We start from the raw sequence: 20742 nt of genomic DNA, 5'->3' as shown, positions 1-20742 counted from the left end.
ACAATACTGTTGCAGTAATATAGAAGCTACCAGACAATGGAGATGTTCACAAGATGAATCTTTTCTTTTATTGTTTTGAAAGAGTTATGCTTGGTTGGGTTATGAAAATAGACTTTTCTAATTAGAGGTGATATCATCCTATGGTGGTATTACATTTTGTTGAATGGGGCATTTGTCCCTGCGCCACTCCCAACCATATGCTTAACGATTGTGTGCAGAATTTCCCACAACGCAGCTTGCTAATATCAGTTGGGGAATGGTTTTGTTCACTGGCCTAATAATTTTGTTTATAGGGGATGTTATCCAAGGCACCAGTCGGTACCCCCACTGGCCTGCGCTGCCACTCTCAAGCCTCCGGGCCGTTTTATCTTTCACGTCAACCTCAGTGGTAGCTGTAGGGCAGCCTCATAAATACATTCCTTCCCCTCGCCACACTCATTTAGTCTACCGGTTGTACTTGAACTGAAGCATATGATCATTAAGATCGCAATATTCGACGGATTCCAAGAGAGAAAGATGGGGATGTTTGATTGCTGAATTTCTACAAGTGGATTCTGATTGAGTGCTCCAATATTAAAATCTCAGTCAGTGCAACAAAATCTAAATAAAAAATGTTTTCCCCCTATTGCTCTCCATCCGAATGATTAAATGTCACATTGACGTTTTTTTTCCCACCTTCTTGAGCACTGTTGCATATTACAGATAAACAGTATATGCGCTGATGGATTCACTACGTTTAAACACATTTTGCATGTTTTCCCAGTGTCATTGTATTGCCTGACTCTTTATACTTCCTTCAAACAAAAAAAAACAAAAAACAAATGTCTCTTCACTGCCAAAAGGCCATCCCAAAGAACCAGCGAGAAACTCAGTTAAGGCTCACACTCATGATAATGCCAGTCGCCACCACGTGCCTCACATTTCTCCGCTTTCCTCCTATCAATGGCTCTGGCAAAGAGGCCCTTCATTGGTTTCAAGAGTGTCTCATTTCGAAGAAAGGGGAGAGGTGACCATGCCGCCAACCTTGGCATTTCCCCCGGGAGCCTCGTGAAAATACGGCACCTCATGAAAACCCGCTGAGCTGCTCAAATCGTCTCGTGCTCGCACCGCCTGAGCATATCCTGCAAGCTAGGCTCATCAAGTAACCACGATCGGGGCTGCTGGCATATTCTGTACATAATGCACATTATTGTAACAGCCTCCCTCCCTTAGGGCCATTTGGCCATCTCTTGGCAAACACACACACACCGGGAACTAGAAAAAGATTTAGTCTTCTTGGAGAGATGGAGGGCGGCTTAAACCCTGTGGTGCACACAGTCTGATTCTTATCAATGTGAGGTGGAAAGCACTCGACTGAAGATACTTCTATAGTATATTACAACACATGTATCGCGTTTCACACACACAGATAAGGCACACTTTATGAATAGGCTGGTATTAATCATTGCAGACTCATTCTTTGCTGCATTTCCCCTCCAAAAAGGTTAAGTTTTTATCACGATTTTGTTTCTCAACATGATTGAGTTTCTGTTTTATCTTTTTGTGTGTGTGAATACTTGAAGCTAAATTAGCGATAGACCGATACGCTTTTTTTCAGGGCCAATACGATACCATTATTAGGAGTGATGGAGGCAGATAACCGATATTTGAAGCTGATATTCATCAGTTTAGACTTCTTCTTCTGGTTGCAACCAAGTACACTCCATTTAAATTTTAATTGCTTCACACATAACCACCAATCAATTCCATTAAAAAAATAAATAAATAAATAAATAAATAAAATATATATATATATATATATATATATATATATATATATCTTGGACATAACAATCCTTGCTCTGAGTGCTGTTGCATTTTTCATGGAATTATTGTTTGCTATTTCACTACTTTTCCCCAGTCAGTCTTGGTACCCACCAAACTCACTTAAATATGGCGCATTTGTGAACGAGCGGATGGAGGCGATGTGGCCGTGTGTCACTGAATTAAAAGACAACCAAAGCAGACATGTTTCTTGGCCCTGCCAAGCAAACTCAAACGCAGGGCTCTTGAGAATAAAGCAAGATGTGATTTACACAAGGTAAGACAAAGGCGGTGAGAGCAGGCACCACTGAGAATCCCTAGTGAAGTGCCCTGCACTGTACCTCCAGCTGAGCCTTTCATTGTGCGCTTGTTTCTTGGTGGCTTGGATGACAGCTCAGATTAGATCTCACTCACTGAGTAATGGATTGGAGCTGACAAAAACCTGCTGCATTTCGACAACATTCCAGCCGGGATCCGCTCGCTGCCGAGGATCTGGTTGGTTTATTGGGATTAATTGGAGCTACCCTCATTGTTTATAACACCCGACTATCTTCACGCTAGCATTGTTTGTCTCTAATCTGTATTCATGGGAGTATTTTGTTCTATCCCGTTGCAAAGCTGCCTGTAAATCCTTGCCAATCACATTTTGCTACTTCATAGTTGTACAAACGAATATTCCATAATGACTGTCAAAGTTTGCCCCCATAACTAAGTCATTGCAGCCATTTTTTGTCTTCGCTCTTTCGTTCCTCAAACAACAAGCACACACAATGTTGTTTATTCTTAGACAGGCTTTGGTTAAAATGTCATTAAAATGAGTTACTGACAAAGAGTAAATGAATAAAACATGGCTTTGTTTAAAGGATGCTCAGGAGGAACTGGGGGATGGTAGGATTTTGTAACTGAAACCTGCTGTGTGGCCATTGAGGGGGATGATATTTTAATTGAGCCACAAACTACGTGGCGGTCTCAGGGCAGAGTTCTCTTTAAAAAAAACAAAAAAAAAAAAAAAACAACTCAGGGACAAGAGAAATGTATTTGAGTCGCTGGCCGCCACCCCTTGACTCCATTGCACTAATATAAATGGTGGATTAGGCATCATTGGCTGGGACCCCCTTAACTCCTCTCCAGCCACTGTCCCCCTCCCTCTCTTTTCCATTAAGACAGCTGGAATCTTTCAAAGGGTCCTGGCCCTGTGATTGATGTGTAATAGCTCCAAGGCTCACCTGCCCCCTCACGCCGCTGCTTTCCACAAAGCACTTTGTTTCTCGGCGAGTGGGCGGAGAGCCTTCTTGCTCGCCTTCACCGTCTGCTCCACGTCTTTCTCCTGCTCTATCTACCATCACCCCGCTAGGACTCTTCACCATTACGACTTCACACCTCAGCTGTGGTCTGCTTAAACTGCTCTTTTTAAGCTACTTCACACTCCGGCTACAGATGAGCGGTGCTTTTATGGCGTCTTTTGAAATACTGCAAACGAAACCGTTTTTCCTCTCTCAGACGGTTACTTCATACATTTGAGGATGCCATGAGCTATGTAACAGGATACAGAGAACTTGGATTGTTTCAAAGTAAATCCAGATGAGAACTAATGGCACCTAGATTGTAAAGCTCTTTAGTGAGCCCGCAACTTCAAAGTGGAATGACCTAGCCCTCAAATCGTAACGTTGTTGGTTTCATAGAAAGAGGCTTATGTTTCTAATTAGAGGCGCGAAGAGATGCTTAGCTCATACACTGATACTGGCGGCCCCCAGGATTAGAGCTGCGCTATCAAATGTAGCAGTCATCAGTGTTTTCATGTTCCTCACACCTCACACGACAAGCTACTGGATATGGACACTTCAGGGGGCCCAGGGGTAGCTTCGAAGGTGTCACACACATGCACGGAAGTCTCCCGAGCCCTTGAATATCGTGCGTGCGTTAATGTGTCCCCCGTGCGTGCAGGCTGGCAGCCCAGTGGTCGCCGTGGTAACTCATCATTAGGTGATTAATGGGGCTGTGACGAGGCTGCGGTTTAATCAGGCCCGGTGTTTGCGAGCAAGCCGACAACAGGAGCAGCTGCCCTGTCAGTTGGTGTCTGCTCACAAAGTGACAGCACCCGCTGCTTGGGAGCACGGTCGTCACCAAACACCTCTCTTGTGTACGTGTGTGCGTTTTTCTAATGTCACAAATCCTACTGTAAGTGCTTGTTTCCTCACAAACTTGCTGCCATTCCAGCCTCGCCACTCTGCTATCACCGCCATGGCAACACCGGTTGCCTTTTCCCGCGTGGGAATGTAATGACTTTTTCCCGTTAATTTGTTGCTCTGGGGTTAGCGAGGGCAGCGGCGGTGTTAAGCGTTGAGCCTGCTTTCAGGTGTAGTAAGAGTGGCGCGCGCAGCAGGCTTTTTCAACTTTGCCCAGTCGGAGGCTTTCATTATGCTACCAAAAAGAACATTTTTGGGATTGCTTAAAATGGCCCATTTCCCTAGCTGCTGGATTGTGGCGTTCCCCCCTCCAGACCTGTCATTTGACATTAACACAGTGGTGGCTGTGGCGAAGGGCTTGGATTGAGGCACAGTCCAGTAAGCCAGAGTACACACACATACACAGCAAACAAGACTCGGTCCGGTGTCATTACAGATGGTTTGCAGAGAAGCTGGCCAGCAAACTGTCAGTGAATTTCATGCTGTTCGCTCCTGTGCCGTTTATCCTGAAAAGCCCCCCTGACACCTTTATTGGCTGCTCGCCTCATCCTCCATGTTTTGTTTTAGTTATTCAGCTATGACCTCCATTTGATATGTTCTGACTTTCTTTTCAACATCCTTTTACTGTGTACACATCGTAATGCTGTGTTGAGAGATGGCAAATGTTTTAGCAAGAAGCTGGAAGGTTCTGCCCGTTTGATAAAGCTGCGCTCACAAGTGTTAATGATTGCGGAGGATGCTGCCAATTACTGTTGCTAGCCTCCCCAGCCCCCTGGCCTCTTGGAGCAATCTTGTACTGCTCATGCACAAACTATTAACTTCTGCCCGGCTAAGATGATGCTCACTCTTGTTTTCTTCTACCTCTTCTTTTCCCCAGCTTTTCTGAAACACTGGGGTTGTTGGTGTGGCCAAATTTTCCCTGGATTTGACTAGTAAATTCAGAAGACTGAAGCCCAGGCTCACAGTCTACCTTTCACGGAGGCCCAGCCGTGAGAGGACTGAGGAAGGCACGTGGCGGATCATGACGGCTGACAAAGAGAAGGAGCGGGAGAAAGAGCGGGACAGAGACAGAGATCGGGACAGGGACAAGAGGGAGTCCGGGAAGTCCCGCCGGCAAGACGGCGAACGGGGTGAGAGCGAGAGCTCCAGGCCCAGGCGCAGTTGTACGCTGGAGGGTGGCGCCAAGAACTATGCAGAGAGCGAACACAGCGAGGATGAGGACAACGACAACGGCAGCACAGGTGGAGGCTCCGGCACGGCCGAGGAGGCCGGCAAGAAGGGCAAGAAAAAGATGCCCAAGAAGAAGTCCCGCTACGAGCGCACAGAGAACGGAGAAATCACGTCCTTCATCACAGAAGACGATGTTGTTTACAGACCAGGAGGTAAGTCCTTGTTCTGTCTAATCCAATTATCAGCAGGGGGGTGGGGGGGCATATTGGCATGGCTGCTGAACAAATGTAGTAAGCCCACTCTGTCCCCATCCATCAAACTCCCAATATAAAGATCATCTTAAACAACCTGAGTAACAATGCACTCTCATTTCTTTCTGTGCCCCATTGTTGACTATACACTTGGATTGGAAATAAAAACTAATAAATCCGTGCCCTTTACAATTTGCCACTTACAGATTGCAACGACTACCTCAGGCTAAAGGCCAGTGCATCATGCAATCAATTCCAAGTTGACCCTCTCTGTGCTTTGTCTCAGGCTGAGTCAATAAAGCAAAGTGGTACTTCAATAGATGTGATAGTGGCGGCGGCGGCTACAATAATGACTTTATACAAACATTATCGAACTCACTGGAAAGTATGCTTTTTTTTTTCTCCTGAAACCAAAAGCTGTTTTATTGTTTGGCTCTTTCCAGTTTCGGATGAATTGGGCAAAATCACAAATTGATAAATTAAATTACTCCTTTAATGTTCCTCTGAAGCAGTTAGTCGTCCTTGTGTGACTTGAATGTCCACATGCTTTAAGAGGGCTCGTGTTCGGTGTGCGTCAAATCGTTTCCCTTGTCTCTGTGTGCCATAATCATGTCAGTTGTGCCTTTCCACGTATTTAACTGCCAGCAAAAGGTCAAGTAGTTGGCTGTTTGTATATTATATAGAAAGATAAAGGAACCTAAACCCTTGTGTTAGACAGTGCTCTCTATCACGTTGCCACATAATCACCCCCCCCCGTGAGCCACAAGAACGCTGACGTTAAGGCTGTAAAACAGCCTGCCATCTCTCAGTTATCATAGAGATCCTTAAACCAGCAGACTCTACTGAAACCAAACCTGCCTATTGCCCCCTTTTCATGTCTCTCTGTCTAATAATCTGCACAGACTCCACTGAAGCCTTTTTCTTCCATGTTTAATGGACAGAGCACCGAGGCTTTGTCTCATAATTCAACCATGCGGATGGTGGGGGCGGGTAAGTGGGATTGACAAAGAAAAAAAACGTAAGCAGTCAGTCACATCAATGAAACATTCAAAAGGCACATAAACAAAGTGGAGCGTCTCAGTGGATTAAGCCCGCCAAATATTTATATTCCCACATATGAGGGAACAGTGGAGCCGGTGCCCGCTTGATGGGGAATATTTATGTTTCCTGTCTTCTTCTTCAATTAGCTTGACAGGTCGAGAGCTGCCTTGTTGTCACAACCTTGCCCCCTCCCTTCCCCTGGCTCTTGCACACTCTAGTTGCTAGGCTGTCTTCGAGCAGGGATGAGCCGCAACACTAGTATGCAATTTACCACCTATTGTCAACACAGAAGATCCTCCACCTCAGTAACTGACCTCCTGCTGTCTCCTTTGCTTATTGTTCAAGTGATAAGCCCTGTGTGTGAGTGCACTGTGTGTTTTCCTCCTCCTGCTTACTAGCAGCCTTCTTGCAATCAGATTTGATGTGCGCAGCTTAGGCAGGCACAAAGCCTGCGATGGATTATGCTTTACTAAACGTTAAATCCCTTTATAGCCGTCTAGTGACACACAATATGTAAAACTGACCACCCTGGGTGAGGGATTTGCACAGGCTTCTACTGGGGGAGAGGGACTGGGATGAGAGGAACCAAACTGAAATCACTGTACATAAAACAACCCCCAAATAGTGTTTGGATGGCTTGCTATGTCATTGGACCTACAAGTCGACATTTCTGTCCTCACATAAGGTGAGCTCGAATTGAAATGGTCTTCACAGTCTCAATCTCCAGCCACCCGCACAGCTTAGCCTCTCTATCCCTGTGAGATGGGTTCAGGCGGCTTAGAGCTGACTGGATGGAAAAGGGTTGGAGGAGATGTGCAATCGGCTGGGAGCTAGTCCTGCACTAGCTTTACTGCAGTTTAAAGAGATGAAGTTGTGCATATACTGGCGTGCATGAGAAAAGGTCCTGAGCGGGTTGTATGCTTGGCCGGTGGGCAGAACAGGTCCCACCAACAACAAGCAGTCGCACCAAATCAATCTGTAGCCTGTGGTTTAGCCCATCTCCTATAGGCACCTCCAAAGCCCCAAACTCAGTTTATTCATCCTCTCTCTGGAGATTACATAAACAGCCCTGAGGGAGATTAGTGGAACAGGAGTACGCAGAGGCACACAGGTGCAAATAAAACACACACTCGAAGGTAATGAACGGTTGTGAAAATTCGCGAGTACACAACATCACACAGTGTAGACAATGCTTTTCTTTTTTTTTTTTAAACGGTCACACTGGTCCTGCCCTATCAAACACACCCATGCTGTGGTTTCTTATACACACAGCAACCACACTACTCCCTTCTCTCCAGCAGAACTGCATTTGGTGCTGCAGGTGGCAGGCTGCCATAGCATGCCTCCTTCCTTCCGAACTCACTCCCTTTTGGTCGGTAGGTTTAAAATGGCGAGCACTAATGGAAACCACCTGCCCTCCCCATCTCACTCTTCACTTCTTCCCCCCTCCTCGTCTATGTCACACAACATGGCTGCCACAGTGGTGGAAGGTGGGCCTGCTTTGGCTCGGATCAAGACAATAATTGATTTGATTTTGTACATTCCCCTCAGAGAGGCAGATTAGTGGAGTGACAGCACCTTATAAAGTGTGTGAGTGAGATGGCAGGCCCACTAGTAGAAAAACACCTTGCGTCTGCACGGGTGTTTAGGCGAGTTGTTGATGTGGACAGCTGGCGTTTTTTGCCACAACTGCTGTGGAAGTCAGGATCGTGTGTGTGTTTGTGTGTGTCACGTGCACACACATTAAGCTGTGCAGCATGAGTATGTTTGACACACAGTGCTGTATAACCAGGCGTCCCTACCCCCCTTTTTCTCCTTATACTTAGGACCAACTGTTGGCAGTAACACAGAGCATGTGCCACCAATGATTTAGTTCTATTAGGAATGCATGACTTATTGTATGACTGGAGTAGTTGTTGTATCAGCGCATGTGCTGTAATTTATCAACATCGTCTTAATCTGTGAATTTAACATATTTCAAAACAATCGGTTCCGAATTATCTATTAGAATTGAGTATGTCTAAAATGGCAACAATCCAGTGTTCCTGTTTTGTTGTGCCACAATTAGAATTTTATCTCTTGTTTCAATGCTTAGCAAACAATCAACAAGATCCCCATTTCATTGCTCTTGAAGAGCCAGTATAATGTGGTTCAGTATGTGAAGGGCCACTATTTCATGAGCCAAGACACCAGTTGGGCTGAGAGCCAGATATGCACAGCACATCTCGAGTCAAGCTGTTGATCAGCTCGCTTTTTCCAGTCAGGCTAACAAGGGGGACAAGCCCTTCAAGTCATCTTGTCTTGAAACACAACAGTGTGTAACGTGTGCCTAAGCTGCACAGATCTATTTTTAAAAGCCTTGTCTTCTCTTTCCCATGTTTCCCCATGCTTGGAACTCTGGGCAAAGAAGTCTTTAGTGAAATTCAGCCACCTGCCGCCTGTTAAATGAGAAAGTGTGAGTTTGCTGAGTGGAAATGAGGGGCGGGGGTGTCAAAGAGCCTCTGTTCTCCCTTAGGAGCTCAGTCAGCTGTAGGGCTGCCCTGTTGCATGGGGGCTCACTGTTTGGCCTGCTCGGTAGTTCCCCACCGCTTTTCCTGTCAGAACCAGATTATCATCGTTTGGGAATTATTGTTACTTTTTGTTTCATTTTGAGTTTTGTTTTTTAAACTTTGAAAATGCTCTGTTTTAGTTGCAATTTTATTAGTTTTAGTATATTTTCTTCCTCTTTTTTTGTTTGTGAGCAAGATTTAAAAAAGAAAAAACGCACTATGCCAAGTATTTAACAAAAATGTTTTTTTTTTTTTTTAAATTTTAATCTTTATTTTGTCCCTTTCCAATTAACTAATATAGCCTTAGTCAGAACAAGGAAGAACTGTTGGTCAGGCGCTAAGGGAGAGAGAGTGTTGAGCAATCAAGTGCATCATGTGCACCTCCAGGCCTTCATTACCTGTCAGGCCACCCCGCTGGGATAACCCAGCAGGAAGTGGCACAAGGCAGCAATGGAGCTTACGTATGAACACATCCTTTTCTCTGGGTTTCTGTGTGCTTTCCAAACTAAATATTTGTCACGTGAACAAAAACATTCTTAATGTGTCATGTCTAATGTCTATTCGCAGTGTTGCTGGCAACCACAAATCAACAGTAAGGATGGGGTTTTTGGGTGGTAATTCCTGCCCTTATCTTACTGAAGTGATGAACAGTGCAAATCAAAGATTTGAATCTATCCTAGCTGACTTTGTGCAGGAAGCGGGGTACGCTCTGAACTGGTCACCAGGCAATCGCACAGCACTATTTTCCAGTTGACTATTACTGTAATGCTTTCTGCAATTTTTAGTTTTTAATCATAACCACCACTTCGCACCATATAAATAAATATAAGATAAACAACAGTGTAAATATAGGCCAGCTGGGAATGCGAGGCATTTTTGACAAAACTTCAGCATGGTTTAAATCAGGCGTGGGCAAACTACGGCCCGGGGGCCACATGCGGCCCGTTAAACCTTTTAATCCGGCCCGCCAAACTTGACAAAAATTAAATGAATAACCCTTGTTAATGTTTTATTTTCTACTGGTTTGTCAAACACAGATATTTTGTTGTAATGCTTTTGTTCATTTTCATTTAAAAATAAATGTATTTTTTTTCTCCGATGAGGTTACCATAACACTCCATCCATCTGCTCCTGGTCTGGCCCCTCTGTCAAATTTTAGAACCCATTGTGGCCCATCAATCAAAAAGTTTGCCCACCCCCGGTTTAAATTATCTAATGTCAGCACAAGAAGAAGACGGGATCATCCATATCGTAGACTGCTTAAAAAGGTGATTCTCAATGACAAACACTGTTCTCCTTAATAAAATAGAGTACTCTAAATTCAACATTCTGTGGCTGTTATTTTCTCCACACTTGTTTCAGGAAATCTTCATGTTCAGCTCTGCGTAGTCGTGGTCATTAGTCTGTCTTCCTCACAGGCTTTCTGCTTTTTTTCTCCTGTTGCTCCTTTTACACCCATGTTGTTCTCTTATTGCATTCCTTTTGCGATTTAATTTTGGGATCAGTGCTCTCTAAGGGGATAGCTGGTTGGATATTAGTTGGCGGACATTTATTCCATTTCTTCCCTGATTCACTTTAGTCCCATGTGCAATTTTTATGTGACATTCTCATGCAATATTCCATTCAGCATTAAAAAAATTCCTCATCTTTATAGGGTATGTTCACACTTGACAGGTTTGGTTCCGTTAAAATGAACTTGCATTCTGTTTACTGCGTCTATTGTGACAGGAGCGAGTCCGTGTGAACATTGAGTGAACCAAGACCAAGTGTGTCAATGTGACAGAAATTGGACCAGATTTGTTACTTTCCAAATCACAAGTGTGAACACAGCCTGGGTAACCACAAAGCCCCAGCTACTGTTGTTGATATTGAGGGAGTAGAATTCTGGTAGAAGGCCAGTCTGAACTCAACACAATTTTGCATCCTAAATATATTGTGTGTTTTATTTAATTGTTGAAAAAAAAATATTGACATTGTTGTGACATTTGCGTCTTTTTTTCCCTCCCAGTTTTTCTGTTGGTGTTGCCTCGCTAAAAGAAATCCCATCTTGTTGCTTTCTAAAAAGAGCCGCTCACCCCTCCCCTTCCCCTCGCTCCTGGAACGTTGCAGCAAATTAAACAGCATCCTATTTGCTCTGCAACAGAAGAGAGTAGGACACAGCTCTTTAGCTGAGGCGAGGTGTGTTTTAGATTAGGCACGCTTGGCAGCCATAGGAGAGAGGCTGGCTGAACAATGAGCCAGGCACAGAAAATTGTTGCGTGTGTCAAAGTATAACAAAGTATATTGAATATCCTGACGTCTGATCACAGGAGTGACAATGTCATTAAAGAAGCGCTGACCAGTTTTCAGTTATGTGTGGAGTAATGATTATTTATCTCCATGTTTTGAAAGACTGAACATTTTTTAACCTGACTCTCAGGATGGTTGAATGGTGTGCTGGTCAGCAGTTTTATTGTAGGGCGGAGGCAAGTGAAAGAAACCAAACTAATGGCTACTGAGGAAGTGAGAGCACTTGACTACAAAGTCCCTGCTGTGGTCCCCCCCCCCCTCCTACAGCACACACTTCAACCCCGAAAAATAAAGGAGGAAAACCAACCCCTCCCCCTCAGACGTAGACCCCGACCCACCACAGCTTTAACCCAACGTCCCTCCCCTTTCCACTTCTCTGCCTATAGCACAGATGTGTGGAGTCAACACTTATTTTTTTCCCCCTTTCACATTTGTTGAAATAGGTGTTATAGCGGTACAAAGAAACATTTTCAAAGGAGCAGAGGAAATTAATTCACAACATACTTTTGACATTCAAACAATAGGTTCAAATGCTGTGAATGAAGCAGATCAAAACTACCTCCTGCCCTGCTGCTATTTTTTTTCCTTACCACTCATCTTTTTCACCCCATCTGGTATTCATGCCTGTTGATGTGATCTCGTCTATATGCAGCTGATCTGGCCCCTCGAAATCAATGCGTGGGTGAGGTGAAGGGACACTAAACCCTAATTCCCCCGATTTGACTCCTTAGTTACTTGTCATCGAGCTCAGATTAGTCTCTTTTGTTCTCAGCTCCCCCCCCCCCCAGTCGCTGCGCCTCTCCCTCTCACCCTCCTCCTCCATCTTGCTCGTTTGGCCGCCTCTCTCAACATGCTCCGACACTGTGTCACTCACACATCGCACAGTAGTACTGATGGATATTTTCATTCATGCTATCTTGTAAATGACTTCCTGGGATGGTGGAGAGATGAGAGCAAAGAAGGGAGAGCTTTTCGGGAGGGGGGGGAATGAGCAGAGGGCAGCATTGAGAGAGATATAATGCATCACTCAAAGCCAGCAAGGGCGATAACCCACTCCCCCTCCTCCCCCTTAGCCCACTCTTCCAAACAGCTCATTCACCCCTTAGTAGATAACAAGCCCACCCTGGGGTTACAAACACACACTCACACACACACACACACAGCTTCAAAACAAAACCAGTGATGTCACACAAGCTCTTGTATATTGACAGCAGCACCTCTACAAATAGGCTCTTGGCTGTAAGGGCCATTAAATTTCTTTTGCCACCCCTTTTTTTTCCCCTTTTGCAAGCAGGAAGATAAACCACGGCCAGATCAATAACTCAGCTGACACAAACATATAAATAACAGAGACCGTGTGTCACAGAAAATGCTTGCCGCACACCTTTTGTGTGAGGGCGCTTGGCGCCATGGAGCAGCGTGTTTTAATGACACTGGTGCAATATGACTATTAATGTGTGGTCCCAAGCATGGGTGCAAGTATGCAGTGTTAATCTGTCAACCCAGGGAGCAAATAGCATGTATGTATTCAAATTGATTTTGCATGCAGTCAAAAGCATGCTATGAATTAGGATTCGATTCAGATAGGAAGAAGATCCCATTTTGGGATGTGCTTTGTTGAAAAGGTGAACACTACTTCTTGGCATGGGCTTTATTATTTAAGATTCTGGCTTTTGTGTGAAATATATATGCAACCAACAAAGATTATTTTGAGTCCAAAGAAGGACATGACAATGTTGAGTTAAATTAATACAGACTTGCAGTCTGGCATTTGTTCAGTAGAACACTGGTAAAGTGCAGAACATTCAAGATGGAAATTCATCCTTTTAAAATGATATATTTTTTAAAAATGTAATTAATGTATGATTCCTATGCCACATTTTTCTAGCGTGAGCCGTACAAGGACTGCACGAGGCGGAATCGCCGCCATTATCCCCTCTAAATTTGTCGTCCTCTGTGCTTTTCTCAAGTGGGCTGCTATATTTTGCCGGCTGCAGCGTGATATGTTTTTGTTCTGTAAAGGGGAGGAGGGCTGTGGTTCATGACCCAGCTATACCGCCAGTCCCTCCTCCTTGCGCACTTTGAGAACGAGAACTGCTTTTTACATTTGTGAGGGTTATTTCATTTCTGGCAGAGCATAGATTTCCTTATTCTAGCAAAGCAGACTCACTGGATTTAAAGTACAACTTGTACTTTTGCCAAACCAGGTTACAGTGGCGGGGTGGGGGTCAGGGTTAACTCCGGTATTGCCCACTGATGTATAAATGGAGTGGAACAATGGCATAATTCCCCTTGGGCGTAATGTTTGCTTTGGAAAAGCAACCTTGTAGCGCTCCAAAAGTCCTTAATCCTATTACTCGCATTCCAATTGAATTTGACTCAATGCGGGAAAAAAAATCTTTTCAGCAGAGGTAACAACATTCCAAATGATTTCTGACTGAGCTTGGCTGCATTTAAGCACAAATGCCTTGGAAAGTGTGAACGTCTTCACGCTAACACACTTTTCTAATTTCTTTCAGATTGTGTGTACATTGAGAGTCGCCGGCCCAACACTCCCTACTTCATTTGTAGCATTCAAGAGTTCAAACTGGTGAGTAGTTTAATTCCCTCCTGTCCGTCTTGTTTTTGTGTGCTCACGCTTAGGCTCTTAGGTGCTGCAATGTAATGCATCTACCAAAATACAAGGAAAGGCAGCATGTTGAGCTGTAAGATTAAAAAACTTTGCAGTGTGGTGAAAGTGCAGCAATGCTGGAAATTCAAATAAACATGTTTCACCATGTGTTCACTAAATTAACTTGAGGCCAGTAAATCTTATTGAATTTAGTCTCCAATTAAAATGGCTTACTACCTCTTTTGCCGAATAGCGACTCATTTGTTTGTGAAAACCATGCTTGATCAGTTTGGAAATTTGCTGTTAGCCGTGGCGTGCTACTTATTCAATGTAATGTGTTTCTAAACAAAGCTTCTTGTTCACCTGCTGCTGCCAGTGAGCTTTAGTTGTCTTTTAGTAGATTGGCTGTTTCAACAAACCATTGAGGGCTTGGTTAGTGTCGGCCCACCCCCAGGGGACCCACATAATGGCTACCAAAAGCCAGGGTCATGATGGGAGGTCAGCTAAGAGGCCACACACACACACACACACACACTAATTCTGAAAACATATGTGTGCGTATTGATATGGTCACGTGTGTGTTGTGTATTAATGTCATGTCCTCTCTGTGAAGATTTTCGACTTTATAAGTAGTGGGTGGACAAAAAATGTTTTTCACTTGCTTCACGGAACACTTGTGTGGACAGTGTTTTTGAGTTTATATTTTAAATTGCTTTATACATCTTCTGCATTGCACAACAATATTCTACGCCAATGTTTAAAAATCAATTTATGTCCAGTCTATATAGGGTGTTTCCATGTATTTTTTTTAGACTATGTCACTTAAATGTCACCTATTACTCCTTACTGACAGATATCATTACATTTTAAGTATGCATTAAGTACTGGTCTACCACTGCCAACTACTACAGCTCTCTGTGTTTCAATAGATTTCTGTGGAACCTTTCTGTCAATTTATTTCATCTGGTACCCACATAAAATAAATAGTGGAGAAATTGTGAGAGAAACTTGATTGTAGTTTCTACATGAGATATCTAAACAAAATTTGATGTGTAGTGTGATTAGGTTTACCATTTCCAGCTATTACAACTGTCAAAAAATGATATATGATGATTTGTACCACATATGTATGTCACAGTGGAATATGTAATTTGAGGATTTGTGGACGTAACACAGATGGTAAGAGAAATACTGCTGCTGGCGCCGTTATTGCATATACGTTTGAAGTGACAAATGCAGATGTGATCGGTAGACAGGTAGTTTCCTAAATGTTCCGACACATACTAGACGTGATATAGTCGCAAATGTAGCTATGATGCAGAGTACGAGGGGTAAGAACTGAATGTTAAGCGAAAATCGAACATCTAGCACACTTTGACCCGCTCAAATGAAGTAACATTGTGGTGATGGCGACATTTATTTGCGTCATTGGTACAGTTCATATTTGCTTAAGTTGGCGAGGGTTTCATGTGTGTGATGCTCAGCGATCTTCATATTGGGGAAAAGACTTTACTTAGCGGTATCCATGCTTGTGAAGTCGCAAGGTTTTCCTCGTAACCCTTCATATGGTTTGTGGTCAGTGATTTGCTCTTCACGGCAACAATTTTGGCACATCTTAAAAAGTTATTTTGACCGGCGTCAGTTTTGCGAACCCCGAACCTCCTACTTTGCAGCCAATCAATGGCCCTATTTGTGTTTAATTTTTTTGATTGTATTAATATTCAATTATGAAAAATCGTGAAATGAACGAGAATAACAATGACTATATATATATATATCGCCCACCCCTACTATGAAGGTTTCGTTTCACGTGGATGGATTTTTTTTTTTTTAATGAGCAGGCCTTGCAGTGGGGCAGTTTGGCTCCTCAACAGCAGGCCTTTAATCGGATTCTAGCCTGTACACACACATGTGCGTGCACACAGACGTTCAGCACACACACTCCCCACTTTGACCAAGACTACCAGAAGAGACCTGGACTCGCCAGAAAAGAGTCTCTAGAAAGGATAAAACAAAAAAAAAAAAACATTTGACTCCTCCAGCCGACCTTTCTCTCACTCTCCCCTCTCTCTTGCTCTACATCTGTGTCTCATGCCCTGTCAACCTCCTTCCTCCCCCCCAATGTCCACCTGTAATTAATGAACAGCCATCTGCATGCATGTATTTGTTTGAGCAGACCGCATCTTGTAGTCCTACGCTACTACAACAAGCCCCGCTGGCTTTCCCAAACAAATGTTTTTTCGCTTTGCCTGGCTTGCTCCAAATCACAAAAGCCTGGCTGCAAAACACCTTTGAAAAAGCTGTTTAGTCTGCCAGATAAAATAGTCTTCTTCCGAGCACAATATTAGATAAATTAGGTAATAATTGTGAATTCTCGCTTGCGACGCTGAAATGCACCCCTGAACACAAAGGTGGACCACACAATTTTCCCTTTGGGTTTGCACTCCAAATGTTCTTATTTCCTGCTTTTGCCACCACATACTGAAAAGAGCAGACCACAAGACACTTGGAGGTGAGCTCACATTAGACATCAACACAATTTATTTCCCCATCTTCTCATTCTTCCCTGCATGTGTCCCTGGCCTCCACTTCTTTTCAAGCAGGGTTAAGTATTGATCGACACTCCCGCACCCGTTCTGTGCGAGACAGGGCTTTGCAGGCGCAGCCGAGGGGAAGGAAATTTCATTGCCTTTCAAGCAAACAACCGTATCAATATCCTTTGCCCTCTGTTTTTTTCCGCATATCTCCATCCAAGCCTGGAACTGTCCCGCTTGTGTATTTTAGCTAATGACCTGTGAATCCAATTAGTCTGTAGAAATACTGAATGCAGCCATCACGCTTTCGCTTGCGGTCTCGTTCATGTGGATTGACGCCTGTTCCTTTCTTTTTCTGTCTTTTGCTCAGAGGATATTTTCAACTTTGAGATGATTCACTGACTTGTCATTCCATGTTACTCACACACTTAAACACAAGCAGAGCACGGCTGCCAATAGTAGCATATGCAAAAACAAATCTTGCAGCGTAGCACAATCATCTTCCCTTGTTTGTTTAGTCAGTGGCTGCCACTGCAGCGCTAACAGCGACCTTTCTGACACATTCATCAAGCTGTCTAAACCTCATTCACTCTCTCCATGCTAAAATGTCTGCTCAGAAAGCGCAGCCACTAGTTGGAAGACATTGAACACTAGTTAACAATGTTTGAATCTGCGTTCAATTAGGAGTAGTAAAAGTAAGACATTTGAGGGCAATTATGTACAATTGTGCAAGTGGTGCAACAATTAATTGACAACTAAGCAAGCATCAAATTAGACTGATAATTGTATTTCAGCTTTGTAGTAAGAGCCTCCAATTTTTGTGGTCCTCCATGAAAGGTGACAGATTATCTTTGTGTTACTTTTACTTGAGAAAATAGTTTTTTTTGCCTATTTTACAAATGTTATGGACAAAACTAGTAAATTAATCGAAATTATTATTTTTTTGCATTTTCTGCACTGTCCATTGGAAATGGTGTTCTGTTTTTGAACAAAGACACGGAATTTGCTATTCACAGCCCTGTTCTATATTAACAATAATTCATGTTAATACCCTCAAGTAACAAAACTGGGAACCTGCAGTAATACTCCCATCAGTCTATTTTCACAAGAAACATGTCCAAATACGGAAGGTGTATCAATTGAGCACACACAAAGACCCTCCACTTTGTGATGGTGAAATTTGTCCTGCTGAATTCTATTGAACAGGGTTGTGTAATTAAACAGGAGAAGAGAGGCTGTGTGTGGGTGTATGTATTGGCATACTTCCCCTGTTCCTGGAGGGAGAAACACTGCGATCGCTTCATAAGCAAGAGAGGGGGGGGTACAAGCATGAGGGGAAGGAACAAGGGGGGGTGCAGCCAGGATTGAACGCAGCTGACTTAGCCAATAACAGCAAATGAGGTTAGATACAAGCAGAGCAGTGCTGGGGGTGGGGGTCAATGAGTGTTGAGGACGTGGACACAATGACTAGAACATTGGCTGGGAGGAGGAAGGTGAGTGACGGTAGATAAAGAGGAGCGAGTCAGGTGCGCTGAAGCATAGGAGCAGACAGATGAGATTGAGAGAGAAATGCAGACTGAGGAGACAATTGAGGTCGAGGGAGGAGGACGGCTGGTTGAAACAATACTCAACTGGGAGATATGGTGACATATTGTTTATGACTTGTTGTCTTCTTGCATGTAGTATTAAATTGTGCAAATACACTTGAGAAAATAGTAGCATGACATGCCAACCTAATCATGTCAAAACACCACCACGAGCTAAGCGCATTAAAGGGATCATCCTGTCGGGATGGCTTTTTCTTCAGGAAAAAGTTAGCATGTATTTTCAATTTTATCAATTTCTTTTTGGAGAAATCAGTGAATGACCAAGTACTCTCAAAACGCCCCTTTGTAGTCAGCAATGTAGCCACGCCCCCTCCTTCATTCCATGTCTTGGTGGGAGTCAGTGGAAAAACTGGACACAATTTGTCCAATCAGTCCTTTTTTTAATACATTGTATTTAATGTCCAAAATCGATTATCAAAATTTACATGGACTCACTTCCACTTCAATCTCTGAAAATATAAGGACTAGCCTCTCCATGTTTCACTTATAACAGAACGAGGAAATGAGCAGCTTACCTGCAGTTTTTGTCATGCCAGATTTGCTTTCTTTGATAAGCCCCCAAGTTATGAACGCGATGCATCCCGAGAGTAGATCGTTATATATTAAATTTCAATCTCTAAGAGTCACCTTGATTTAACTTTTTTTTTGTCCACGTCCAGGGGGTACGCCTCTTAAAAAAATGAGGTGCCTTAAACAGGCATACTCGGCTGGAGGGTCGGCCTCCTAGCTGCAGCTCTGGTTCTCAGAATTTTTCAAAGTCCGTCCGTCCATTTTCTGCACCGAATATCCGAGCTAAGTATGTGTGCAGGCTGCTGGATTTTCTGAAGTCCAAAAATATTGCCAAGTCTAACTTGGGGGCTTGTTGAGCGGCTGCTTATCCCAAATTGACACTCTCCAAGCGGCAACTTGCACCGCTGCATGTCTGATCGGACAGAATTAGTGTTCTGGCCTCTACGGGCAACTGCGCGGCGCAGCTCCTCGACTACCTAAAAGGCAGACACCCGCTATACAGAGTTTCAGATAATTTTGTACGGCTAACCTTGGCCGTCTCAGTGCCTGAACGCTAATTACTGCCTTGACAGCGGCAGTTGTGTTAGCCTGTTAGTGGCTGCCCGCCTTTGGGGTCTAACAAGACTTTCGCATCACTCAATGTCTCAAAAATATTTGTGCATTTCAACTTGCAAAAATAAAAATGTTTGGCACAATATATTTGATTCTATACAGCTGATAAGCGCTCACATTTAATGTCAGTAAAATCCCAAATATTGTGCTCAGTCACCGTTTTCAGCTAAGAGGTGACAATCGAATGTGACAAAGCAAGCTAGGAAACAATGCTTGCCTCAATCCGTCACAGTTAGGCTGAGATGTGCAACAAGCAATCCTTGCCCGCAAATAATGGCAGTCATTAAGAAGTGCGAAATGTAGTCATAAAAACACATTAAATCACCTCAGACTTTTTCCAGGGGTGTGAATTTTAGTGCTAACATCAATTTTTACGTACCAACCTATTATATAAGTGCTAATGTTCGGCCCAACCTACTCTTCCTTAAGATAATCAAATATTGATTAAAAATGAATAAATCCATTGTAAGTTTAAACTACTCCTGGGAGTTGACCTCTCTGACCACTTTGAAACTGATGGTTTCACTCCAAGTGTGTGCGTAACTTTCTTGGCATTAACTGTACTTTTTAGCCTCTGGTGAGTAACTGAAAAATTCACCACCAAAGACTCAATTAATTCTCCTGTTAAAACAGTTTTTAATGTGATGGGAACATGTTCCTAACTCCCATTTCCATGTCATTGTTGTGTTTCACAGAATGATTGGACTTGTGCATCCTATTGCGCATTATCCTTTAGAGCAGGGGTGTCAAACTCATTTTTTGTGGACGGGCCACATCGTAGTTGTGGTTTCCCTCAGAGGGCCGGTATGACTGTGAACCCATATGAATTGATTGGAAAGCCAGTTTTGAAATCAGAAGCTAGTAAGTAATTGTTCAACAATTTTTCAATTTATTTTAAAAGGGGAGGATTGGTAACAAATAAATGGCAATATCTCATATCTCAGTGTTGTTAAAAGTGAAGAAAATATGCTCGAAACAGGAAGTTGATGCAGATGATTTGCCCTTTGCGGGCCACATAAAATGAGGTTGCGGGCCAGATCTGGCCCCAGGGCCTTGAGTTTGACACATGTGCTTTAGCGTTTGTGTGAATGCTCAAACACATGCAAAGTTAGAGGGAACATTGACCACATGCATAACGTTTATCATCAACTTAACTTATCTGTAAGTTAACAGGGATGTTATTGCTCCTTGGAATTTGTTTTTAATCACACTCAATTAACTCCTTCACTTCCATTGACAATTATAGACGTCAAAGTTGCATTTTTTTACTCGGTTCACAATGAATGAGTTAAGGATACTTTAAATTGTCTGATTTGTGGTTATTTACAGACGAGCAGAAATATTAGCACAATATCATTTAGTTGAGCATCATTTAGTGCAATCAATAAGCGTACTCAATTTGATCTTTTAATGAATACATACAAAGGTATATTGCAAAAAATAAGTTGAATATGGTTATTTTAAATTGTCCTCCATTTTATGTTTGTTAATAGAAAACAGCTTGTTTTAGGAATAGTATTTTACCAGTCAATTTTAAACAAAGACTTGCCATCCGTATCTCATCCCGGAGAGGAATTCC

The 20742-nt window shown here is 43.2% G+C and overlaps 1 protein-coding gene across 2 annotated transcripts in view; it reads left to right on the top strand.

Annotated features, from left to right (window-relative positions):
• The window catches only part of rerea (arginine-glutamic acid dipeptide (RE) repeats a), an 89245-nt gene that overhangs the window by 13981 nt on the left and 54522 nt on the right, over positions 1–20742 (top strand). For both annotated transcript variants that reach the window (XM_088289860.1, XM_088289859.1), the window contains exons 2-3: positions 4867–5371; positions 13809–13879. In XM_088289860.1, the coding sequence (XP_088145986.1) occupies positions 5011–5371; positions 13809–13879 (432 nt within the window). In that variant the 5' untranslated portion in view covers positions 4867–5010. The remainder of the gene's footprint in view (positions 1–4866; positions 5372–13808; positions 13880–20742) is intronic.

Source organism: Idiotropiscis lumnitzeri, chromosome 3 (genome assembly GCF_059441095.1).
Source record: "Idiotropiscis lumnitzeri isolate Australia: NSW breed Sydney's pygmy pipehorse chromosome 3, RoL_Ilum_1.0, whole genome shotgun sequence".
Classification (NCBI taxonomy): domain Eukaryota; kingdom Metazoa; phylum Chordata; class Actinopteri; order Syngnathiformes; family Syngnathidae; genus Idiotropiscis; species Idiotropiscis lumnitzeri.
This window is presented reverse-complemented; position numbering and strand designations above follow the sequence as displayed.